This window comes from Hirundo rustica, chromosome 2 (genome assembly GCF_015227805.2).
Source record: "Hirundo rustica isolate bHirRus1 chromosome 2, bHirRus1.pri.v3, whole genome shotgun sequence".
NCBI classification, from domain to species: domain Eukaryota; kingdom Metazoa; phylum Chordata; class Aves; order Passeriformes; family Hirundinidae; genus Hirundo; species Hirundo rustica.
In genome coordinates this window covers 103,823,572-103,848,448 of record NC_053451.1, presented here as the reverse complement: position 1 = coordinate 103,848,448, position 24,877 = coordinate 103,823,572, and the positions used below count along the sequence as shown (strand labels likewise).

Below are 24,877 nucleotides of genomic sequence, written 5' to 3'. Positions count from 1 at the left end.
AGTTGCCAAATAGCAATATGTACATGTAACTGAAAGAATTACAATTGTACCTTTATTCCTCATTCTATGGGCTCTCTGGTGGTGCTGGATAGATGAGGCTTTTTTTTCCCCTTTTTCAATATGTTAAGATTCATATGGCAAAACCAAAGCTAATATGAAGAAAGAAGAAGCTAGTGTGAACACAACACACACGCTTGTCACCTTTACTAAAGCGTCGCTTCTGCTCTCGCTGTTGCGTGGAAGGGGTGTCTGTGCGAAAGGCAGGAGGTTGTTTGGCCAGAATCCGGTTTGCTAGCAGGCTGACTGGGAGGCTGGCTGGGATCTCTGTGGGATCAGTGTTTCACAAAATGATTTCTGCCCTGCGCTCAGAGCCCCGTTCCTGCTGCGGCGGCGCGGGAGCCTCTCTGCAGCGATCCGGGGTGCGTACGGTGCCGCTCGCCGGGAATTATCTGCCAGGCGGATTGCAGCGGTCAGGTGTGCTAGCGTGCGGTGTGGTTTTGTCCTGCTGGACCTGGAATGAAGGATTCGTGGCTGTGGATGTGTGGGAACAGTGCTAGTGCAGAGCATGTATAGGGATGAGATAAACTACTTAAGCTGCATCATTTTTCCTTATTTCTTTTGTAGTCTGGGCACAAAGTACCACATTCATATAACTTAAAAATAAGAATGGACTTTTTTTTAATTATTATTTTGAAGAAGAGGTTGCTCTCTTCCTGAATGAAGAAACCCCCAACTTTGTAGTAATGCAATGTACTTATGGGTATCTTACCCAGTCTTAAGAGATCTCTTTTCATATTTTTTACCTAAAATGTGAAAATTACATTTGGAGCTGTCTGTTTACTTAACTAAGATTGATTACTCTGAAGAAAATTAATTTGCCTGTCTTTGAGAGCACATAGAAAGAATCTGTGATTCACCTGTTAGGCATACTGTATGGTATTTCTGAATACCATGAAAAGGAGGAGGAGGAGGAGAGGGAGGAGGAGGAGGCCGTCCTGAGGCAGCCTAACGTTAACTGCAAAGGTCTCAGAAGTGATGTAGCTGAGCAGGATCTGTCAAAGCTGTGATGAGTTAATAGTGAAGAACAGAAGTGATGAAATGCATTTTCTGTTGGTTGACCTTTTAAATTATTCAATATTTCTTCTTGTGTTATTTTTACATGAGCCTTTCTTGAAAATATGATGCCAATATCTTACGGCATTTTGTTTAACTCCACCTTCACCCATTTTTAGTTTAGCTCCCCATCTCTCCTCCTTTTTTATTTTATTGAAGTGTTTGTCAGATGTGCTGATGGGATTGTGAAGCAAAGGCAGTGAAACGTCCCTTGTTGTGCCTCAGAAATTATTTGAAGTGGAGTAATTGGGGGTCTGGGGATGGAAAAACTGGCAATAATATCCTGAAATAGATCTTCAGAACTGAAAGGATGAGCCATACCTTTGGTATTTTCTGTGCTTGTTTTGAAAGGGTTATGCAGAGTCCATATGGTTAAGCTGTAGATGAGATTCCTCTTCTGCCGCACACGTCTTCCCTTTGTAACTAATTAACTCTGTAGCTGGTTCCGTGCAGGGCGGTGTTTAGAGCCTGCAGAGTTAAACCCCAGTTAGTAACCACGGCAGCTCACAATGATCCCGGGTGTCTGGCAGCCTTTTCCCAATTCAGCACATTTTTTAAGCTGTGGGATTGGGTTCCTGGGTCCGTGTTAGCAGTTTGATTGTCTCTGCAGCTCCACTCCTAGTGCAGTAGGAGAGCTTAGAGTGCATTTCCTAGTGGATTTAGATTTTTTTTTGCTCTGTGGAATCTAAACCTCCATACCTAGTAACAAAGACTTTTAAAAATCACTCCCAAAACTCCTGAGTGGACAAAGCCTAGCCTACTCATGCAAACTTCTTGCGTGGGTTGTTTGGTCTTATGGATACCTTGAAGACCAGCAGAAGAACTTTTGAAGCATTGCTTCCTCCATATTACAGTCAATAAAGTATGGAGGTTCCTGCTTCAGACACATGGCTTGGTTTGGGCCTAGAGGAACGTTCCAGTTAGTACCTTGTGGAAGAGAGAAGGGCAGGGCTCTCCCATTGAATTCTACATCCGTGCTTTAAGAGCTTTGGCATGATGGAAAAAGAAAATAGTCCGCAGATTTTGAAAGGAAGCTTAAAAACATATGTCCTGGTTTATGACTTGCATGCCATCTGTTGTGTTGCTTAAGCAGCTGGAAAAGGTAACAGCTATTTAAATCTAAATTCAAAACTTTTGGTTAAAAATACATGTTTGTTTTCCTTTCTTGTGCCAGTTGAAGTTCCTTTCTATGTGTAATTGGCGGGATTGTATTCTCTTCCGTATAGCATGGTGATTTTAGTTCTCCCTTCTTTCAAGCTCACTTTGCAAAGCACAGGACTGCCCCAGCTTTTAAAAGGCGGTGGCAAAAACTGAAAATACCCGGACAATAACTGCATTTTCGTATAAGGGTTGCATTAGGGAGGTAACGTAATAGGACTGCAAGGCTTGGTCTACTGCAGGTAACCAAAGAAAGCCCAGGCTGCTTGCCTCAGGTCAGTGCATGTTGGGGGAAGTACATCCTCCCTCCATGGAGACAGAGCTCACACTTCAAAATGAAGGAGTTGCTGTAGTCCTGGTGTGTCTTGTCCAGTGCCCTTTTCCCAGAACTCAGCAGTAAGTGATAGCTGAGAAGGACAGGGTCTTCTTAATTAACTCTTCAATGTTGTGTTTCTTGTTACTTCTCGAAATGGGAGCAGAAAATTGCCATGAAACCATTTTTGTTTTCTGTATGATGCTGCATATAACCTGCTAGCTCTGGGCTTGATGCTTTGAATATTGAAATACTTTGAGTATCTACTCCCAGTGCCCATTTTGGTCTTTGTTATAGCCTGTAATTGCATTTTTTTTGAGTAGATAAATGTAATTTCTTCCATTTATTTGTATGGAAATTGACTTGTTATCTAATGTTGGTGACTCCTAACCTGATCTCTTTCACTCAAGAAAAATCATTGTGAATTTTTGAGAAAAGAAAGTCCAACCTCCTCTGCCTTATTCAAATTGCCTGTTTTCTTTCTTAAATTAGGTCTTCCAGCTAAGCTGTCACTTATAATTTAAATGTGACAGAGGAGGTGGCTGAGTTGCATTTGCTTTTTTACCTTGAAAGGCTCTAGGACAAACCAAAACTATAGCAATGGTTACACTCCTTAGAGTGCAGGAGAAGGACAGGGTAACATCATACCTTTTCCCAAGGCAGGTAACTAATTGTGACTAAGTGTGCAATAAATGCTGATAGAAAAAATGTACACATAAAAGTAAAAATGATAAAAGCTGACTGAATAAGTGACTTAGTACTTGGTCTGCTAGGAAGTAATCTATGTATCTCACTATACTTGTTAACTCCCTGTACATTTGTTTTCACAAATAATATCTTAGAGGAATTACCTACACATCAGATTGAGAATATTCTGTGTGTAACCCTAGGAGAGGAATGCTGTGAATAAGCCTCTCCTGCCCATTGCAGTTCTATGCTGTAATGGAGTTAAGCTTTCCTGTGTTTACCACTCCTGATCCATATGTACAAAGTTGCAGATGCTTGCCATTTTTTCACAAGAAAATATGGGTGCTAACTTGAACTTGCTGCTGTCATGCAGTGCTCTAAGTGCTGTCTTGGATGAGCAGGGATCTTAGGAAAGTGACTAGACAGATGTAGATGTGGAACAGTTTATTGTTTGTCCTCACTAAGCAATTTGTCTCTTATATGATTTTTGTTGTTGTTGTTTAAATTTACCTATCTATATTAGGGAAGAAGTAATTTGCAAATCCACTCCCTTCCCCTTTGAGTTTTGTGAACAATAGACTGAGTTTTAGACTAGTAGTGCCAACTGATTTATGTGTTCCTGCTGTTCTAGACCCAGCGTCTGGTTTGCCAGACTTCTGGCTCTGTTAGGACATGTTTTGTATTTAGCAGCTTAATCCATGGACTGACTTGATTTTCAAGGGAGAGAATTTTGATTTCCACAGCCAGATCTTTGGCTGGAGCTGATGCCCAGCCTGCTGGATTATTAATACTCAGTTCAAAGTGTCCAGTCCATTTTTCATTTCTTGAGTTCCCCCCTTTCCCTCCTCTTTTAAGGCTTGGTTGTTATAGGAATACTGAGTTTTGGTGACAAACTCTATTTCTTCTCAAGTACCACAAAAAATAAGGTGAATCTTGTTAGCAGGAACCGTTACTATATTACTATAGAAACCTATAATTGTAGAATTTGTATTTTCCCCCCGTTCAACAGCACAGCCTCCTATTATTTTAATACATATTTACAGGCTGTAAGGGAGCTGTTATAATAAAGTGTGTTTACAGGACTCTGCTGTAGTCTGAGGAAATTCAGAGAGGCTGTTTTGCAGCGTGTTCCCATCCCCAGCCTCTCTGGAAGCTTTCTTGCATAGTTACTCTAGCTGTGAATTTACAACAGTACCTCAACACACCTGGGAAAAAACTGACTGGGCTTCATTGGATAAAAGATGAATACTACTTTGTACAAATATTGTGGTGTTTAGAGTATTTCTCCCAGTCTCAGACGTTTTCAGTAGGTCTTGGTCCTTCTAATTCAGCATATGTGCTTCCTTTTAAAGACAAACGGGATTGGTTTCATGTTCTTTCTGAGTACCCTCTCTAGTTTCTGGGGGTGGAAGGGAGAGTGCTGTGTGGGAAGGCAGAATCCATTGATGCTGAAGGGCTCTTTACCTGCGCTACATGTTGCTAAGTTTCCTTTTCCCCCTCATTTATCTTCATTTCTGTGCCCTATCCCACCCCCATTTTGAGGATTTCTCAGCTTTTTCTGCATCTTAACTAAAACCTTACAGGCTTTGATGGCTGTTCAGTTAGCAGAGCTGATTTCCCTCCCTTTAAGGTATTTAGCACTGAGAGCTGTACAACTGGCTTTTCTTCTGTCCCCAAGCAAATGGGATAGACAGAAAATAAAGTTCATGTACAGTCTTTAGGGCTGGTTCTAATATCTTTCAGTTTTAACTTCTGGCTGTTTGTATAAAAACCTGCTTTAGAAAAGATCATCAGCTTGATACAGTTATATAGTGAATTAAAACCCGCATCTTCAAACCTGTATATCAGTTTCTGAGGCTCATTTTTTTTTTTGACAGTCTGTAGCGGTACCGTATCTTATGGTGGTTTTAGTGCTTTTCCTCCTGTGATTCGGTGTTTGAGCAGGATACACAGGCAGCATCAAAGGTTGTAAAGATCATGAATTCAGAATATTACAGTGGTAAAAGTGACGTCACTGCAACGGGCAAAGTGACATCTGGCTGTGGTCAGATACAGGTGCTCTTGGGTTTTGTAATGTTGTTTTCTCTGACATCTGCATAGTGCAGCTCGGAGTTTTCTTCCTCTCAAGAGCAGAAAGTCATGTCTAATACACTTTTCTGCTGTGAACATCCTTACAAATATATAAGGCTGGCTTTTCATGTGTTAAGTGACAGGATGAGAGCCACCAAGCAGTTTTTCCTGTGCTGTTAAACCCTGTTGAATGGTTGCTCTCTGCCCTGCAAATCGAAGGCTTCTCAGCCCCTTCAGCCGGGTACTGGCTGTTGTTACTGCCTGGGGAGAGTTACAGGGGATGCTCATGATGTCAGTGTTGCTACTTCTGCTTCAGACTGGATCACACAAGCATGGAATTGAGTTCAACAAAATCTAAATAAACACTTCCGTTTTTAGTAGCATTTAAATTGGAAAGCTTTTTCACGAAGAAGATGTGAAAAAATGTGGACACCTTCCACAAGTGTCCTGAATCAGCTAGATCTGCTAGCTTTCTCTTACAATCCATTTGGGCAGAGTTTCAGCTGGTGATAATGATCATTTTCCAGTGTATTCAAGAGACACCAAGCAGTGACTGGGGAATAGAATCAAAACAATCAGAGTGTTCTTTTTTAAATAATTGCATTAAAGTGTGCACTTAACTGGATAATATTAGATTTATGAAATAAAGCTAACAAAATTAAACAGAGTATAAATGAGTGTCAATTGACTACACTCATGCCTTATACATTATCAAAAGGATTATACATGTACTACAGCAATTTAGATTTTTTTAAAATGTTAAATACACTGAACAGTTTTGGTATTCATTTACACAAAATAATGTCCTAAGACACGATTCACTGTAGAACAGCAGAGTGCAGAAAATATTTTGGATCAAAATAGTCTTCAGGGCTTTTCTTTTGGACATTTCATATTTTTCTTTTTGGACATTTCATATTGTTAAAATAAGAAAAGATATTCAAAAATGTGATGTGAGAAGAGAGTGGAAGTAAAATTTATCTGTGTGCTTCAGAGGGTACTTTAAAAGTTGATGATTTTTAGAAATAAGCTGTGGAGATTGATTCCAGTTTTCTCTGGTGTGGTGGGTTTTTTTTGTTTTTTTTGGTTTGGTTTGGTTTGTTTGTTTGGTTTGTTTTGGTTTTGTTTTTGTTGTGTTTTTGTTTGGTTTTTTGTTTGTGTTTTTGGTTTTGTTTTGTTTTGTTTTGTTTTTTTGTTAACCTTATTGTGTATGACGTGTATGTGTGTGTGAATGAAGAATACAAGTAGTCATGATAATTCTTGTTATTTAATAGAAGTTTTTCCCTTGTTTTAAAAATACTATAAATTTTGAACAGCTGGTTAAAGTATTTGGCCAAAGATTCTTACTGAATTCAGGGTTAGCAATGTTTTTACAATACTTAGTTGAAAAACCTAGTTTGTGGCTAACTGCCCCAGATTTTGAGTGAATGAAAATAAATATCCAAAGACAAGGACAGAGCTGTGACTTTATGAAAAGGGAATAGTATGCTTTTCCAGTTTTCCTTGTGCACTTCAGCAATTTGGGTAAATATTTTGACGTGACCAGGAAACCTGAGCAACTAAATGAAAGGGGCTTATTTTCTGGCCTTAGAATCTTTATATAGAAAATTACTTCTGAAATTTACACTCTGAGTAAGAAGAACTGAAGAGATAAACTAAGACAAATAAGTAGATATATAGGATTTCTCTGAGAATTGTATGTATGTACCTTGTGAATAGATTTGAATTTAAAAAAAAAATGGAAGTATGAGAGGGAGTTTCTTGTTGTTGAAAACCAAACTGCTTTTTTTCATCCCTGATCTGTGAAACTGTCATACTGAAGGCAATGTTATGAGGTGCAGGAGAACCTGGGAAAACAAAATATTGTGCTGTGGGATAAAGAGGGAGAAAGGAAGCTGAAATGCTTGTTTTGATTACCTGTGTCTCCAGCCTTTGTTTTCTAAATGGCAAATAAATGACTTCCTATTAAACTGTCAGGGGTGTTAATGTTAGGTGTGGTTGATTCTGTATAAGAATTTGTGTAACTGTGTAAATAAATGGAGACTGGAGCATTTATTTTGATCTGTGTGTGTATTTAATAGATATTTAAAATACAGGAAATATGAAATTGACTAGTACTTGGCCAGCATAGTCCTTATTATACTCAAGCTTCCTTTTTGCCTTTTTAAAATTATTATTTCCAGTTATTGAATGTTTATTTGTGTGGGCTTGGCCACAGTTATTGTGAGATAAAGCTTATTTAGATGAGGAAGTAAGTGGTTTTTTTAAAAAAGACATACTAAGTAAGAAAGATAAACATGATTTTTCAGGATTAAGTGTTTAAATTGTTGGTTTAGGTGCTTCTTGCCGCTGCTAGAATATCTGGCTTTAGCAGATTAACTAGTAATCATCAAATGTTTGACCAGACTAGTTACACCCTTTTTTATAGGTGAAGGTTCTTTCTCCAGCACTTCAGCTGTTCAGTGGACTCATGTGACTCTTGTCATTTTTCACACCCTGTACAGTACTTCAGAAAAAATAAGTCCAAAGCAAACAGACTCTTTCCTCGTGCCTTGTAGTCTGTGCCAGCTTAAATTTAGTGTTAGCATTGATGGTAGTTAATGAAATATGTGTTGAAAATGGCTAGGTCTGAGAATACCTGTAAACACTCACAAATTCATGGTAGTAGTCACTGACTGTGCAGCACTTACACGGCAGAGGGACAGGAGATGGATGAAGAGACCAAATGTAGGATTGGCCCATTCTCTAAATGCCTGAAGGCTAAATGGAGACTGCTCTAGCAATGTCTGAGGTTCATTTCCCTGCATGGGTGCCTGCTTTCATCACTAGCAGGTGCAGTGATGCGCTGAGACACTGCTCACCTTGCACATGTCTGCATGTCCCCTGCCTATAGCCCTGAGAGCCACCTGTGCCCCTGAGCACTTGTGAGTTGTGTGGAGCAGTGCAGACACATCCAGAGGTGTTTACAGCTGTGCTGCACCTCCCCAGCCTCGTGTGCAGTTTCCTTTCAGTTGTGCATTTCAAGCTGCTTGCCAGGCCCTTGGTTCTAAAGTTTGCTGCTTTGCTTGCTCTGTATTTGTCTTCCTCTAGCAGAACATCCTCAATGGGCCTTGTTTCTTCCTAGTTTTATACTGGGATTAAAAGTGATAGCTTTGTCTTTTGTACTTTTCAGTGTAGTGTGATGTGTGTTCAGCTCTGTTTCCTTTTCAGAGATATCTGATCCCAGGCCACCACTCCCATGAATTCTGGGATGTGTCCACCACAGCCCTTGTCTAGAATGATTAATGACTTTCCTGAAGGAGTCTGCTAGTTGATTTGGGATTAAACAATACTGTTTACAAAGTAGAGCACACCTGTGTTTTGGGTGTTTATAAACCACTGCTGTGTGGGTGTTCCTAGATAACTTTTTTTATTTTTCAATATTCCCCCATGTGGTGGATCACAGAGGGGAGGAGCCGTGTATGCACAGTGTAAGAAGTGCTGACAGGTATGGGGTCTTGTTTTTTTCCTGAGGAATGGGCCTAAAACCTTTTTATTTCCTGAAGAGACCTGTAAAAAATAGTAAAACTATCTGAAGGTAAGTGTACTCCTCGATCTGAAGTAAATGTGTCAAGGACGGCTCCCAATGAAAACAAAGGAAGCAAGTGGCTTATGCTCTGTGCTGTCAACGTTAATATTGTAAAGCCAAAACCCCCCTACATCTGAACTTAAAGCATTTTGCAGTAAAGGCAGTTAAATCTAAATAGATCTAGAATATCCTGTAATTTCTAGAAGATATCAGAGTATCTAGAAGAAGGAGTGTTGTTTTTTGCCTCCCCAGTAAAAGTACAATTCAGGGGAGGGTGGATAGAGAGGACTCTTGAACCGCCTGGCAAATTACTCTGCTTTGCCTGCAACTTCTTGAGTTCAATATTTGCCGCAAATGGACAGATACTCTCTTCTCCTAAGTGAGATTTCTCCCTGTTCTTTTCAAGAGATATTTGTATTTAGATTAATTGTCCAATGATCAGCTTAATTTTCTGTGATTTGTATTGTGCATGCACATTTATCTTTTAGAGCAGGGAGCTACTTTCAAGCTAGGTTGCTCTTGGGGAACAAAAGCTAAGTCATATATTGTCATTTTTCCTGTCATCCTGAGAACTGTATAAGTCTATACTTGGAATTTCAAGACATAGATCTGCATATATGTAATTGGAGCCATAGTAGTTTAATAGTTAAATTTGCAGTAAAGTCTGCTTGAAATGTTGGTGAGTCCTCTTCAACAGAGTGTCTTCAAGTCAGTGTCTTCCCTCAATAACGCTCAGACCAGAAGTGTATCAAATGTTGAAGATTAATTGATCTTTTCTTGATAAATTGGTGAGTAAAAAGAATTACTAATGCTTAGATCAAAAAGTAGGTCTTTCTTTTACATATGGCACGTGCAACTTTTCCTTCTTGATTCTTGATTGAAGGTAAAAATGAAAAGTAAGTATTAATTTTTTTAATTGAAAAGTACTTAAAGGCAATTTCCCTGGTTTTTTGGCTGCTGAAATCTCGTTTCTGCTTGCTGAATCAGTCTGCATCATCTGCATCATCGTTCAGTGATGCTCAGCAAGGCAAACGAGTTCAGAGGACTCAGTCCTGAAGTTCCAATATACCTTTATGGTCAGACCACCCTTTCATCATCCTTGATCACCTGCTGTCTGCATTCTTTAACTCTCATCTTTGAACTTTCACTTCCCCTCAGCAGAACTGCAAAATCAGTACTTTTCTTTTACCTCTATCTTATTTACACTAACAATGAGCCTCAAGCATTCTGGTACCACATGGTATGTTGGGAGAAACCAGAAAATAGCTGTCTCTGCTTGGAAGGAGATTTATCCAAACTAAGATCGTACTTTCTCATGCAACTCATCTGTGAACAGGAAACCTGCTGTGTGTGCTGAGCAGATACACATCATTTTTTTCTCATGTGGACTTGACCATAATATGTCCTGTACTGTTTTGGGGGTTTTTTTGTAATACAGGCCAATGAGTCTGTATGGCTCTGATAGCCATGAAGGTTTGTTTAAAGTTTCATGCTGGCTGAATAAACACTAGGTTGAGAAATTGCAAAGGTAGTTTCAGTATGATGCATTACTTCAAAGGTAGCATGCCAATCTCTTTTTGCAAACATTGAGTAATTATGGGATTGAGTAATTTGAGGTGAGGCTTGTGGTCACCAAATCTCCCATCTATGATGCTGGGCTGCACCTCTCCTACAAATACCAATGGTATATCAAACTCTCTCAGGCAGTTGTAGCACCCACCACACATTTTTTAGTCTTGAGCAACACTCTTTGCTGTTCTGGATCAGTGTTGAGCATGGTTATTGTTCTGTTTGCATTCTTTATACATCCTTCTCTTTGGGTAAGACCAAGATACAGAAGGTTGTTTTGCTAGGATAGATTGACCCATACATCACCTTTTCCCTGCTTGTTCCTTTTTCACAGCTGTAAAAAAGCAGACAGAACATATGAAGAGCCTAGAAAATTCTACTGTGAAAAGCTTTGTCCAGAGACCTTCATTCTACTAAGAGAAAGCAGTCTCAAGTGTAAGGACAGCTGCTGCATTTCTAGGGACTTTTTGAGACCTGTTGTTTGAGGTTTGGGTCAATTTTCCCAGCTATTAAGACTTTATGAATAGGACTACCTTTTCTAAATATCAGATCTCTAGAATTAAGTCTAATACCTCCAAAGAAACATGTGACCTACATTTTATAAAGGGATTTCCATGGTTCCAGGACATCTTTTAATGGGGATTATTTGAATTGTTGTTCTCAAGCTTTTCAGTTTCATACCTTTTTTTTTTTTCCTCTTAAGAAATTACCTCTGGGTCTGAGCATATCAGCAGCATGCTGGAACTCAGAGGGCTGTACCAAACAAGAAGGAATCCATGAGATATATGGCCCCATTCCAAACTCACATGAATTAACCTGTACCTGCTGTAATGTTTGCAGGAAGAAAGGTTGGATTAAGATAGAAAATAATTAAACAACAAATTTTGCTTGACAGCTGCAGGGGTTGTAAGACTTGAGGAACATGACTGTCAGAAGTGCTGAGGAGCTGCTTCTGCCATCAGCTACCTCTTGAAATTGTTGGTGCTTAGCACCAGGAAAAGCTGGAATTGTAATACATGGTCTTGTGAACTGTGGCAGGTGGATGCCAGCAATATTTGTGAAGAGACCTCTAGCCCTAAACTGTCAGGCTGCAGAAGGAAGAGTGTTAAATTCTAATCTCTGATTTACAAATCTGGCAGCGCATACTGTTCACATGGTGTGTGATTTGAATAATGATGTGTCTACTCCTGATCTCATTAACCCTGATTTAATCCAGGGTCTTATTTCATTAATTCCTGCAAGCTTTCATACAACTGGTTACACAAACAAACAAAGCCCTAAAAATCCTGTAACACTGTAAATGTCTTTTCCTCTAAATATTTTCATTATCCCTTTTTATTTTTTTGTTTGAAAATGTCTCAGCTTGTCTTTTTAAAACAGTGATGCATCTTCAAGAATCTCAGTTTTAGTTTTACATGCAGTGGAGCTACCTGACACTTGCCTTCTCCAAGGTTCAGTGGACTTCTCTGCATAACCTTAATAACTGTATGCTGCAGAGAGTTGAGCAATTGTGTTGGTTCAGTAGAGTATTTGGTGGGAGGTCTATCAAAGAACAATAGGAATGTCTGTAATTTGTTCTAACCTTTTTATGGCACAATTCTTCATTCTATAATGTAGAACTGTGTGACTGAAGACCTCGGTAGGAATTTGTACAATTTTTCATTACTTGCTAATTGGATAGGAAAATGGCTGTTTGGACCATCACCAAGGTTTTTTAAAGGGTGGTTGAAATGAAAATTTTGAAATTCTGTACAGCTGTATTTTATGTATTTTGTACCTTTTTGTGCAACACAATGACTTTCAGTTTGTGTGGTTTGTTTTTTGTTGTTTCTTTTTCACTGTACAGCATCATGTAGAAAAGATAAATACTTTCTTAAAACCCCTTCCATATGATTTTAAACAGAGAATGCAAGATACTGGGTGAGTCAGTTAATGTTCTCATTAGAAAATCCTGCTGTTAAGGATTATATGGTTTGTGATAGGATTTTGCATAAAGGATTTATGTTACTTTGTCTCTCTCTAAACCTGTCTGTGTCATAGAGATAGCTTATCTGCTTATCTAACACATGACAAGTTGTGATAATGTCTCCCAGCACTTTTTTTTCCCTAAGACTGTATGTTGTTGCTTTTTCCTGTATTAGTCATCTCTTCAAATTGGTATGGTAGTGAGAAGGAACATAAATACAACAGAAGTTTCTTACATATATTATAAGTATCATCTATGTCTGTATCTATCTATATGTGCTTTATATGGTAATATGCATAGAGGGTTTTTTATACTGACAGCAGAAATAATTTTACTACATGAAATACCCATTTTTCACTGTCTAAAACTGTCTATTACATTTTTTAATAAGGCCAGGTGCCTATGGGGAGAAACTCTTAGCATGCTAAATTCTGGCATATCCCACTCTCTCCTCAAAGAAATGAGGAATGACATTGCACTTTCAAGCAAAGTTAACAATGGTTCTAATAATTGGGTGAAAATGGAACCTTTGTGAGAAGAGATTTATTTTTATTTGAAACTGTGTGAGTGATTTCATTCTGCTGGAGCTGGGCTGGGGGGAGGATGGCCAAGAAGCACCTTTTGTGCCTCTCTGCAGTATTCAGGGATGCAGGGAAGAGCACGTGTATGTTTCTGAGCACCTGCACAGATGTGTGTCTGTGTGTGTCCATGTGCTGAGAACACTGAGCAGCTGAAATGCACACAGATGTACTGTGCTATTGCCAGACACAGGTGAAAGGCAGGAGTTCCAGCTGATAAAAGCCTGGTTGGCCATCCATTGTCCTGAAGGCTATAGAGGTGCGGGAAGAAAATGCCAGTTTGAGAGTCTGGTTGCTGAGCATCTTCCCTGTGCCAATCCCTGCTGCAGCAGTGCCTTTTGCCCTTAATCCCGCTGCTCACACATGTTGCTAAATATATAAAGCGAAACAATTTCCCAGCCCCAGATCAAATGGGAAGGGGTGTGTACTGCAGGTGTTAACAGACAACTCTACAGCAGTATGAAACCAGGAGGTTGCTTCCAGTTCATCTGCAGGTTGAGAGACCTGCTGCAGTTGTACAGCGGGATTCTCTGGGAGATTTCTGAAATGCAAAGTCAGTGTCAAACTCTGCAACTTGCACACTCTAAATCTTAGAGTCTTTGGGTCATCATCTCTCAAGTGTCTCATACATGGATAGTGTGTCTCTCTGTTCTGGTGACAAGGTGACAGTTTGGTTTTCCTCACCTTTTTAATAAATTTATAACAAGCTTCTGCTTTTGTACTTCTCACCTACTCTGGGTAACCTGCGCATAAAGATCAGCAAATGTACTTGCTCTTTTACAAAGTCTTCCTTAGAGGTGTCTTGTCACAGTGTGCACAAAATACTAAAGTGCTCATGCACCCAGGCTGTGCCAATCACTTCTGCTTCTTTGTGCTTCCTGCCATCTGCTGTGTCTGTTCATCAGTTATGCTTTTGCTTACACCTAGCTTGTGAGGCCTCAGAGAGGTACTGTCACTTGAACAAAATGGGTTAGGATGAATCGAGTGGCTTGGAGTGGCATCCAGCACCCAGCACACCATGATTTTCCTATTTCCCTTTTTATATTGTTTAATTATAATTTTCAGTCTTGGTCTGTTAAGTGCATTAAGATGTAATGAATTGCTTCTTTTGGTGGTGATGAAGCTGATCACTGATGCAGCCAAGCACATCCCCAAAACTCAAACCACAATGTGCAGAGGGTGCATTCTTTTTTCTTCCTGGCTCTCTTTGAGACAGGTGGTGTTTTGTGACTATTTGTTTTAAAGTGTGCTCTCCACTTTTCTTACTGTTGTATTCCTTGCTCATTCTCATAGTCTCCATCTCCCTTTCCCCTCCACCCCCTCCATGTTTCTTTAGTCCTTTCTTTTCTGGTAACTAAAAAAAAACCAACACAGTGAACTAACTGGTATAGGTGAATATGAGCTGTCTCCTTTTGAACTGAAGTGCAAAGTGTGAGGCTAAGGGATGGAACAAGGTTTTCTTGGGCTGAGTAAATGCAGAAACACACACTCATCTTCTCAGAAAAGCAGAGCTGAAAGATTGCATAAGACTCAACAAATCTGAGAGTTTTTTTGTTAATTTTGTTGTAAAGCAGGCACTCATCTCTAGAAGTACAAGGCTTTCTACATATGTAAGAGTGTAAATCCTGTCCAGAAGATCTTTACTTATCAGAACGATGTACAAAAGACATAACAAATAACATAACAAATCTGTATCAAAAAAGGAAGAATGTGGAGATTCTTTAAAAGAGGAGCTTGAGTTTGCTGTGGGTTTAGTGGTCACTGATGTGTAGAAGAGGAACAGAGGATTTAGGTGTGGTACAATGTGGCCTCCTGTGTTATGTAGGGTGTTGTAGCTTGGGCATCTCAGGCTGGGATAAACAGGAGAGTTCAGACACCGATACCACAGAGAAGTACCAGCAGTTTAGGCAGGAGCAGATTACATTCTGCCTTCGGTGCACAGTACTTTTGTGGTTAATGTAGAATACGCTGGATGTAGGAGTTAATTTTTTTTCATTACAACTGCTGGTTTGTCACTTCATATTAAATTTATTTTTTGCCAGTTGTTTGCATTAAATCTGACCTATTATTTTTTTTTACATTGGTGTTTTCAATTGCCTCACTGTTGTCTCAAATGTCTGAGGGATGACCTTTGCTAAAAGTAAAGTTCATAAATAAAATGATTACCAAAATGAGTATTTAAATGTTCTAAGAACAATATGCATGACAGATGGGCTGTAGAAGCCTTTACTTATGGCTTTGTAATAAATTTATGATTGTGCAGGCTGGTTCTGGGTGTGCAGTAGATAGTGGAGCAGTGTCCTGAAGTGAAGCTTTGCCCCTTCCATCTGAGAAACAAGGGTGCCACTATGGTCTTACCTGAGCAGCCATGAAAGCAGCACTTCTGACTGTGTTCAAGGCTTTATTTGTGCTGGGAGGGAGCAAATCAGTGCATCTGTTTTATGTAACACAACAAGAAAAACAAAGGAGGGTTAAGCAGGTCAGAGTTCTCATCCTTAAGGTATCTGTTCTGCTGGAGTAGATCCGCTGTTCAGTGTGTAAAACTTGGTGAACAAATAACTTTTCTCTATCAAGTTGTAAATCAGATAGGAGTCATGTGAGCCACAGATATGATTTTAACAGTTTGATACAGAAACTAAAGAGAAATTTAGGAGGCTGTGGTTAGAAATAATCCTAGAACTAGCACAGATCAGGAGACTCATGAACTGTAACGCTGTCTTTTTATTTCTTTTTGTTTTTTTGGATCACATGCCTGACAGACAGCTGGGAACATGTTTTATATAAACTTGGGGTAAGCTGATAGTGAGAAAAGAAGAGAGGATATGGAATCCTGCAGCAGTGAAACAAGAGCACAGCTTTTGTCATGAGCTCAGAGGATGTGTGCAGTAGCAGTTTGGGATCTGTGCCTCTGTTAGAAGCTGGGGGTCACTGCTACAGTAACACTATGTCCAAACCACCCTTATAATCTCCAAACCACCCTTACAATCTCGAAACCATCCTTTCCCCTCTGCTTAGTGAGAGAGTCGCTAGTGAGTGTCTCCTGCCATGACCAGCTGATGAGATCTGAGTCTTGACCAAGGTGCTTGAAGGTCCCATGTCCTCCCTCTGTGTCTTGGACCTGCTATTGCCCTAGAAAGGATAAACTAAAGATAGTGATGAAGAAGCCAGGAAAATAAAAGCTAGGTAGTTTATTATTTCTCCCTGAAATGTTGTCATTTTGCTTTTTACCAAATGTAAAGTTCATGCTATGAAAATGTACTGCATTTTAGTGCACACAATATCTTTCTTGTTGAAAATAATTTTCCTCTTGATTCTAGTTCAGTTGCTGGGAAAGTTTGTTCCAACCTTGCTTTAGGATGCATTGTTTATTTATATTAGAACGACAAGATTCTTGAAAATCATAGTTATATTTCTAAATAAGCATGTTTGTAATTATTCAATAACCTTTAAGTAGTTTTAGTGAAAATGCCGCAGGAAATTATTTAGGAGGACTGAATATTGAATTGAAGGACTGTGGACCAGAGTTTTATTTTGAGGCATTTAATATAAATGGATAATTGAAGTCATATATTTTCTGAAGTTACAGACATTGTTTGCAGGAAATCATGGTGGCAGTTGTCTCTTGAAATGTAAAGAATGGTTTTTGAGAAAGGGATTGAAGGAAAAGCATTCTGTATCTCAGAGGGGTCAAAGTGCTCCTGACATTTCCACTGTCATCTTTGGATAATCCAAATGTGTTGTGCTGTTTCCTCTTTGCTGTGCATGATTCCGGGCTCTTATTCCTGCTCCCGTGTTTGGCTTCAAGCAGGGCACATGCTACAGATTTTTGAATTGTGAAAGACTCATTATTTCTCAGCTTTCAGCACTTTCATTGTGCATGTGTCTTGTTTTCAAAAGCTTTGATTTTGACTAAACCTCTTGCTCCCAGGATGCAAGAACTGTTCCCTTCATATGGAAGCCACAGATAAACCACCTTACGGTCTGATAGTGATTCTTCTCATAATGTTTCATGGCTCCTAATAGTTTTGAGGAATAAGAGTTGGCTTTAGGATTTTGTACCTGCAGCAGTACAAAAAAGGATTTTGTTGCACTTAAAGTCACGGAGAAGGTTGCAGCAATTTCCTCAGATGTTTTCAGCTGAGTTTCCTGTAAAGGTCAGAACTGCTATAGTGAAAAAAAACCCCTTGAAAATGGCAGAAGTTCTTGTACTTTCCTAACCGTAACTTTTGTGGCTGACCTAATTCAAGTATTTGCTCTAATTTCAAGGAAGCTTTTTGATAGAGGAGCAGAAACTTCAGCATATAAAGACACATAAAGAGAGGACTATCTTTCCTTGAAATGTAATAAACAATTTGGTTCTGGGAAAAAAAAAAGCCAGGTCTTGCAAACAGCAGTAGAAAGACTTTTTGCTTTGAAAGCTGTTAACTGTTCTTTTTGTTGCTCTTCAGATTGACAAAGCATGTGTCATTTCAATGAGTAACAAGTTTTTTACTTACGAAAGATAAGGTGCTTAATTTACAGATTTTATATGTTGAAATAGCCATTTAATAGGGTACAGGTATACTTGAATATATTGTGTTTTCCTATGTGATGGACTTTCTTCATACTATGTAATTTGTTGTTGTTGTTTGAAGTTTTGTCACATTGTAAAGCTGATGAGCTTGGGGATAACATCTTTCAAATTTCCTGTGGCTTATAGTGATGTAGAATAGGATAAGAGAAGATCCAAATAAAACCAGCTCAGGTATTGTTTAGGATTTTGTGTTTCTTTGGAGAAACTATATTTCAAAGTTTGCTAGAAGAAAATAATCTTTTCACAGTGATTTGGCTCTTGGTATCTCTGCACTGTGGTTGAATCCTAGTTACAAAAAAGCAGTATTTTTTAATGCATTAAAAGGGTTTACAAATTGTGTGGCCCTTTATGCCCCCATAATATCTTTGAAATCATAGTATTTTTATTTTTAAAGTTCACAATTACTTTTTTTCAGTATTTCTTAGATTGAGGATGCTTCTTCTGAGCAAAAACTACTTATCATATTGGAATCACACTGAAACCTACGTAGACAGGAGGTGGAAGCTATCTTAACATTTCTGGCATCAAGTGAGCATCTTTTAGGGTTAGTGGTTGAAATGCAAGGTTACTTACTCAAGGTTGGGTTCCTGAGGCATAACCTCTTGAAAATTATCTGCTGCTAACCTGAACCTGCAGTTATCTCTGTGTGGGCTAGGAAAGAAGCGCATCGTTTAGATCTGTGAGATCTACACTGGGCACTGCTCCAAAATCAAGTACCAAATAGTCCCAAAGATGAGGTTTAGAGATATTTTTGAAGCTGTTAGCACGGTGAAAGCCTACCTCTTTGCAAGTGGGTTGTGTGAGTGAGACAGCTGCTCATTCTGCAGAAACATCTCACAGGAGCCGAGAGGTAAAGAGCCAAGCACTGCACTCAGGATCCCTCTGAGCTCCTTCTGCTGAGGCTCTGTGGGGGGTTTCATTGACATCTGTCTTGTGAACTTGGCTGTGGGAGGGGCTCTCAAGGTGGTCGAGCCTGTTCCAGATAATGTCACCACAGGGATTCCTGGTGAAGGTTCTCACAGTGTCCCCAGAGGAGACTCGGCACGGCTCAGCTGTCCGGCTGTACCAGTCCACCCACCCTGTTCTCCTCAAGGGCAGATGGGCCCATGGTGAGTGGTGGTTGTATCTGATTAGGGTGTGAATGTATCTGCTGTAGCCAAAATACAGCCAGAAACCAGTGCAAGGCAGCAGGCAGCAGCTCAATCTGTTCCTGGTATTTTAGAACAATGTGATGCCGTCAAATATCTTACCTGTCTAGTGTCTCCTCTCTTTTATTACACAAGCTTCTTTTGAAAAATACAGCAGCCCCTGAACCTGAAAGCGAACTATTAGTTTCTGTTCATCCTCCTTTAGCATTTAAATTCAGCTGTTCTTGAACTACTTACGGCAGATTGAGGGCTTCTGTTCTAACTGAAAGTTTGCTTTCTACTTATTTGTGTGCATGGAATTTCTTCTTTAAAGGAAAATAATATTTGCACGTTTTAACTTGAAATCAGAACTAGAAGATTATGTCATACACCTGTGAAAGTTCCCACAAGCCACCTTTGATATGCATGGTTTGCAAGTTCATTTGCCTGCTCTTTCCTCATGTGGTAGGCTTCAACTCCTTGCAGATCTGGAAGGGCTGGGTTGCATAAAGAGATTTCTATAGCCATTACTGATGCAGCATCAAGGTTTTAGGGCTATTATAGTTCATTTACCAAATATTAAAGGTAGTCATGTTCGGTATATATTTTGTAGTAAAAGAAAGTGAGCTGACTTGCTATATTTATTTGGCCAGAGTTGTTTGTGTTTGTTTTCACTTCATTTATCAAGAAGAAATGCGGTTTTGAGTGAGGTATTACTGTGTTTTAGACTAATAATCTATTTTTTACAGCAGGTTAGGGTGGGGATAGATGTAAAGGGCTATGTCAACATTTATGAATGTAATAGCACTAGGTTCCCTTTGGCCTGAGGATAAGGGTGCCTAGCTTTGTTTGAACCACAGCTGAAAGTTCTAAAATCCTAAATTCCCCAAGGGTGAGCGCTACAGAAGAGAAGACAGCAAGGAGGCAGAAGCAACATACTAAGAGAGAGGAGAGAGGCTGTAATGTCAGCACCAGTGTTTGCTGCAGGCTGGGGCATTTGTTTGGTTTTATTTGTAAGTTTTTAGTCTAATGCTGTAGACTAAGACCAGGAATTCAAAAGATGTGCGCAGATTTTAAAGCTGCAATCACTTACTGCAGGATGCGTCCTAAGCCACTGAGATATGGGCTTCTCATAGCGTGTTGCTAAGTATGAATATGCTTCTGATAAGATTTTAGCTTAGTAGGGCTGGATTGACCTTTACTGGATTCCTGTTTCATATTTAGACAATTCTCCACTTTTCCTTTCAATTCCCTCCAGGATCTGTAATTTCAGGCTGCTGGCGTTGATCATGTCATGTTACTCTGGGCAGTAGTTAGGAAAGGTTATGGCCCCTCTCATTAGCATCAAAGGTAACAGTAACAAAAAGTAGCTCAAACAAGTGTTAGAAAGGCACACAAAAAAGAGAAGTCCTTAGATAATTTTGGTGACTGCAAGGTGTCAAACATTCTGTATTAATTTTGGCTTAGTGGATTGTTGGCACGTGTGTCTTTCTTCTTTCTACAAATTGTGGATGAGAAAGAAGTGCAAGACTCCCCACCCTACATGTGTGAGGAGTGTTTGGGAGTTGTACTGTCATCCTTGGATTTTTTCAGGAGCCAAACAAGGCTTTCTCAAAAAGCTGTCAGCAGCAGCAAAGGCATCGGTGTCATTCATCTGGAGACTAAAGGGTACAGCATTGTTTTCTGTTATAGCGCACAATATTCTCTGTCAGTTTTGAAGTTGCAAAAGGGTTTTTATAATAAAAAAATATCATACTGCTGTTTCAAAACTTGTGAGTTGAGGATTTAATTACCTTCTGACATAAAGAAGGAAAAATAACACAGTAATGATGCGCGGGAATGAAGTTCTGGCAAGATGGAGTCTTCTGTAGGATGTCGTCTCGTTCACATTTGACTCACAAATTTTGTCTAAACGGTAGATAATTTTTTAATACACAGTGAGTTTGTCACCTAGCTGCAAAATAAATGTAAAGCACTGGGTGAATAAAATTAAACATTTTATTTTTTAAGGCTGTGAAAAAGAAGCTTGTGGAATAATGTGTGTTAAGTCTAGTCCACTTCTTTTAGAAAATTATATATTCTTCTAAATGCATACAGTGTTCTTAAATTCTTCCATGGTTCACTTTTTCACCAGAACTATGCACAATAATTCTTCTAACAACGGCAGCATCTATCACACAGATATCACACACCTTTCATATACATATTTATTTAGAGTTGATATTTCAGTTATTGTTACTGTGAGGAACTCCTGTTTTAGATACTATACTATTTTACCTGTGTGATTGCAGTAGGTAAAAGATTTACTGTACCTTCCATAGGTAGTAATTTATAAAACTTTTATCTCTGCTAATGTACGGATACACAGAAAATGCTTTGGACAGATGTAGAAGACTCTAAGAGTTCATCCAAAGCCATCACCTGTCTCTGATGCCTGTTAAATGTAGATCTCATCACTTTTGCAGATGACATCAAACTGGGGGAGCAAGTGACATGCTTGAAGGCAGGGCTGCTCTTCAGAGGGCCCCAGACAGGAACATTATGGAATCCAGCAAGGACAAATTGCAGTTCTTGCCCTGGGAAGGAGGAATGCTGGCAAATCTGCAGAGTGGGACCTGATGAGTTTGGGAGCAGCTCTGCTGAAAAGGACCTGTGGGTCCTGGTGGGCAGCAACATAAACACGTGCCAGTCTTGTACCCTGGCAGCAACACAGTGAAGAGCATCCTGGGCTGCATTAATAGCCTGCAGATTGAGGGAAGTGGTAATCCTCCTTTACCTGGCACTCACAAGTCCACATCCAGAATACAGCTTCCCATTTTGTGGATGGCATGAGAATTTTGCGTAAAGGGAAGATATTGATGAGCTGGAGAAAGTTCTGTGCCTGTGGAAGCTGGAGCACAGGCTCCCTAAGGAGATGCTAAGAGAAGTATGGGCTTGTTCAGCCTGAAAACAGGGTTTTGGGGGGACCTTCTGCTGCATAAAAGATTGTTATCCAGGAGATAGAGACACCTTTCACAGTGATGTCTGGTGGGCAGGACAGGAGAGAACAGATGGGACTTGAGAAGAAAGTTCCAGGCAAGGTATAAGGAAAATTTTGTCACTGTAAAGTCAGAGAAGCAGTGGGCTTCTGCAGCTTCTGTCCTTGGAGGTTGTCAGAACCCACCTGGTCTAACAGCTTTGAACAGCCTGGTCTAACCCCAGAGATGACCCTGCTTTGAACTGAATTGGGTCAGGGACCTTCTGAGTTCTCTCTCAGCCTGAGTAGCTCTGTGGCTCTAGAAGAAAGTGTGGAGGAAAAATTCATATTTTTCTTCATGTTTTGGGACGTGGTTGTAAGCAAATGGTTCAGCCTCTGTAGTGTGTCACCTGTCTAGAAAGTGGAGGTGATGCTGTTTGTCTGCTTCAGTGCTGTTTCAAGATAAGATATATGAAAGGTGATGATATTTTGGATGCTTTGTCAAAGTGGGTATAGACAGCAACACTGTTAGGCTTTTAAAGTCTGCCTAAGAAGCTGATGGAGAGCATACTGTGCATCTCTAGCAGTAACTGTGAAGCTGTTTTCTGTGGATTTACGTTTGTGAAACCCCACCATATATATTTTCGATATATATTGTCAATCACCTTAAAAGGTAGTGAGCAGCAAAATGTGTCAGTGCTAGCAACAGCTCTGACAGCAGTCTTGTTATATGCTTCTGCCAATTATGGTAACATTTGTCATATTTTCCTAGTTAATAGTTTTTTTTCCTGCTATGGTGGTTGTTTTTGTGGGCTTCTCATCGGAGGGGAAGCAGACTTAGCTGCCTTTACACCAGGAGCACTGTACTGGTTCTGCCCTGTGTATCAAATGTACAGCTCACTGCCTGATAAACTTAGATGTCTGGTTTTTTCCACCCTCACACCTTTCAGCTTTGTTGATCTTTACTGAGAGGTTTTTAAAGCTGTCCTACAATTTCACTCATAAATAAGGAGTTATTTAAAAAAGAAAAACAATGGCACGCATTGGAAAAGGTTACTGAAAATTGCTTTCTTTTTGTGGCATTTCAATTTTATAAGAGTCTTTGAGGTGACACTAGAGCAGGCAGAGGTGTGTACATGGAAGTTTTAAGAAATCTTGGGAGCTTGAGATTTAGAATATTCTGTAATACCATTTTTTAACTCTTTCATTTTTTTCTTTTCCCTCTCTACCTGTCTTCTGCAGGAAATAAAGAAAGACATGAAGAAAGAAAATACTGCCAACAAACCACCAGAGAAGCCTATAAATGAAGTTTCCAATGGAAGCCCTTTACTGTTGTCTGAGACAATTATTAGAACCAACAAAAAAGGTACAGTATTTGGACATTAAATGCAGAATAAATTGAGGTCTTCCAGAGAACAAAATGTAAACCTTTCTTGTTTCTAGAAACAAAGGTAGAGTCTATTTAACTGGAAAGGCATAGCAGGAATAATAATAGCAAAAGATAATCTTTGTCCTTTGAACTGGCATACATGGATACACGTCTAATATTTCCACATTAATTTGCTCAGGCATCTCTTTCTTTTTAAGGAAATCCCTCCTCCATACCTTTAATCAAGGAAAGCTATATGAGGAGATTGCTAAAGCTTATTGAAATAAAGAACTGGCAGCTTGTGTATATGGAGGTTTTTGCACAGGGATATCAGTCTACATTCACATATTCATGCTTTATCTGGGACAGAGAGCTCTAAAAAAAGGGGGGAAAAAGTGGAAAGCATACAACTTAATGCATAATTTTCTTGGGAAGTGTCTTTCAGTGTCTTTCATTTAGACTGGAATGTGCGCTCTTCATGCCTGGCTTGACTCCCGATGCAGATTCCTATGTAGGGTTTTGGGTTGCTAAAATGAAAGTCTCCAAATCTTCTGTCTTGTTCCCTAGCTCACAGCCTTGCTTTCAGAAATATCCGAACAAAACAAAAAACTTGCAGTATAAAGGCAGGATTTTTCTTTAGGTTATGTTTATGCTCCTGTTTGTTTGTAGGAGGACAGTTGGCTCCGTGCAAGAGATGAGCGGTATTGTTCTCTGCAGAGTTCACTGGATAGTTTCTTTCTTGCTGTCTTATACAGAATAATCTGTTGTCATTAATCATTGCCATAATGTAATTTCTATTTTGGCGTGTCTTCTATACTGTTAGGACTGTTATGGACATTTCCTGTTATGTATTGTCAGCTAACCTTTTATTAGAGCTGCAGTTTCAGTAGAGGTCTTATACTCAAGGTTTACAACTGCAAGTGAAGAAGAATTAATAATTTTTGCAAAATGTATGACTTCCTTTAAAATGTGAAGCGGACTAATCTCTTTTGCAAGGATTGATATCCTCTGAAAGAAAAGATTGGAAATAAATCTCAGAAAACTTTGTCTTTTGAGCTTGCAATGTCGTCTTGAATCTGAAGACATGTCAAACATTTCTGCTTTGGGTCATAGGTTTTTCAAGCAACAGCAGAATTAAATTACTAAGAATTACTGTTTTTCATGGCTGCTATACAGAGCCATACGAGTAGTTGGGAAATTATCTAGGGACCAAGTTTTTTCCATATTGCTTCAGCTGCTATTTGGAGAAGGCTAATAGCTGTGGCAGATGCAGAGATTTGGTTCAGTCACAAGGGGATAGCACTCCAAATATGATTCTTAGAGCACTTTCTCCTTTCTTCCCTCTGGCTAGAAGCTTTAAAAGATTGAAGGGAGAAGATTTTTCTGTCTCTAGCTGAAGAATACAAAACCTTATATTTACTGAAAGGAGGAAAGCAAAGTCTGACGTGAAGATCTGTAAGTTGAGGTAGGGGTGAGGTTTGGAAGTAGCAGATTTCATATTAGGATGTTTTTTCATTGGGCTTTGATGGGGATTGCACTTCTCATGGCCACCTGTACGTTGTGTCGGCGTTGGTGCACTGTTCATCTTGGCTGCTCCTCCACAGCCATCTCCATTGCTGCAGGAAAAGCAGGTGCAACACAGCCAAGCATGCACGGAGCACAGCAAGGCCAAGAGAGCTTCCCTTCATTTTTCCTGGGATCTGTTTGAGCTTGGTGCCACAGTAGCCTTGTTTAAGTGTGGACAGCTCAGCAAATAGTTACTGCTGTGTTCAGAAGGAGTTTTCTAAGATCTATGTGGCCAGTCTCCTGGTGGAAAGTGTTACCATGTCG

General features: G+C 39.6%; 1 protein-coding gene across 3 annotated transcripts in view; it reads left to right on the top strand.

Annotated features, from left to right (window-relative positions):
* The window catches only part of SH3KBP1 (SH3 domain containing kinase binding protein 1), a 211,615-nt gene that overhangs the window by 50,926 nt on the left and 135,812 nt on the right, over positions 1 to 24,877 (top strand). For all 3 annotated transcript variants that reach the window (XM_040055024.2, XM_040055023.2, XM_040055022.2), the window contains exon 3: positions 22,921 to 23,044. In XM_040055024.2, coding sequence (XP_039910958.1) covers positions 22,921 to 23,044 — 124 coding nt within the window. The remainder of the gene's footprint in view (positions 1 to 22,920; positions 23,045 to 24,877) is intronic.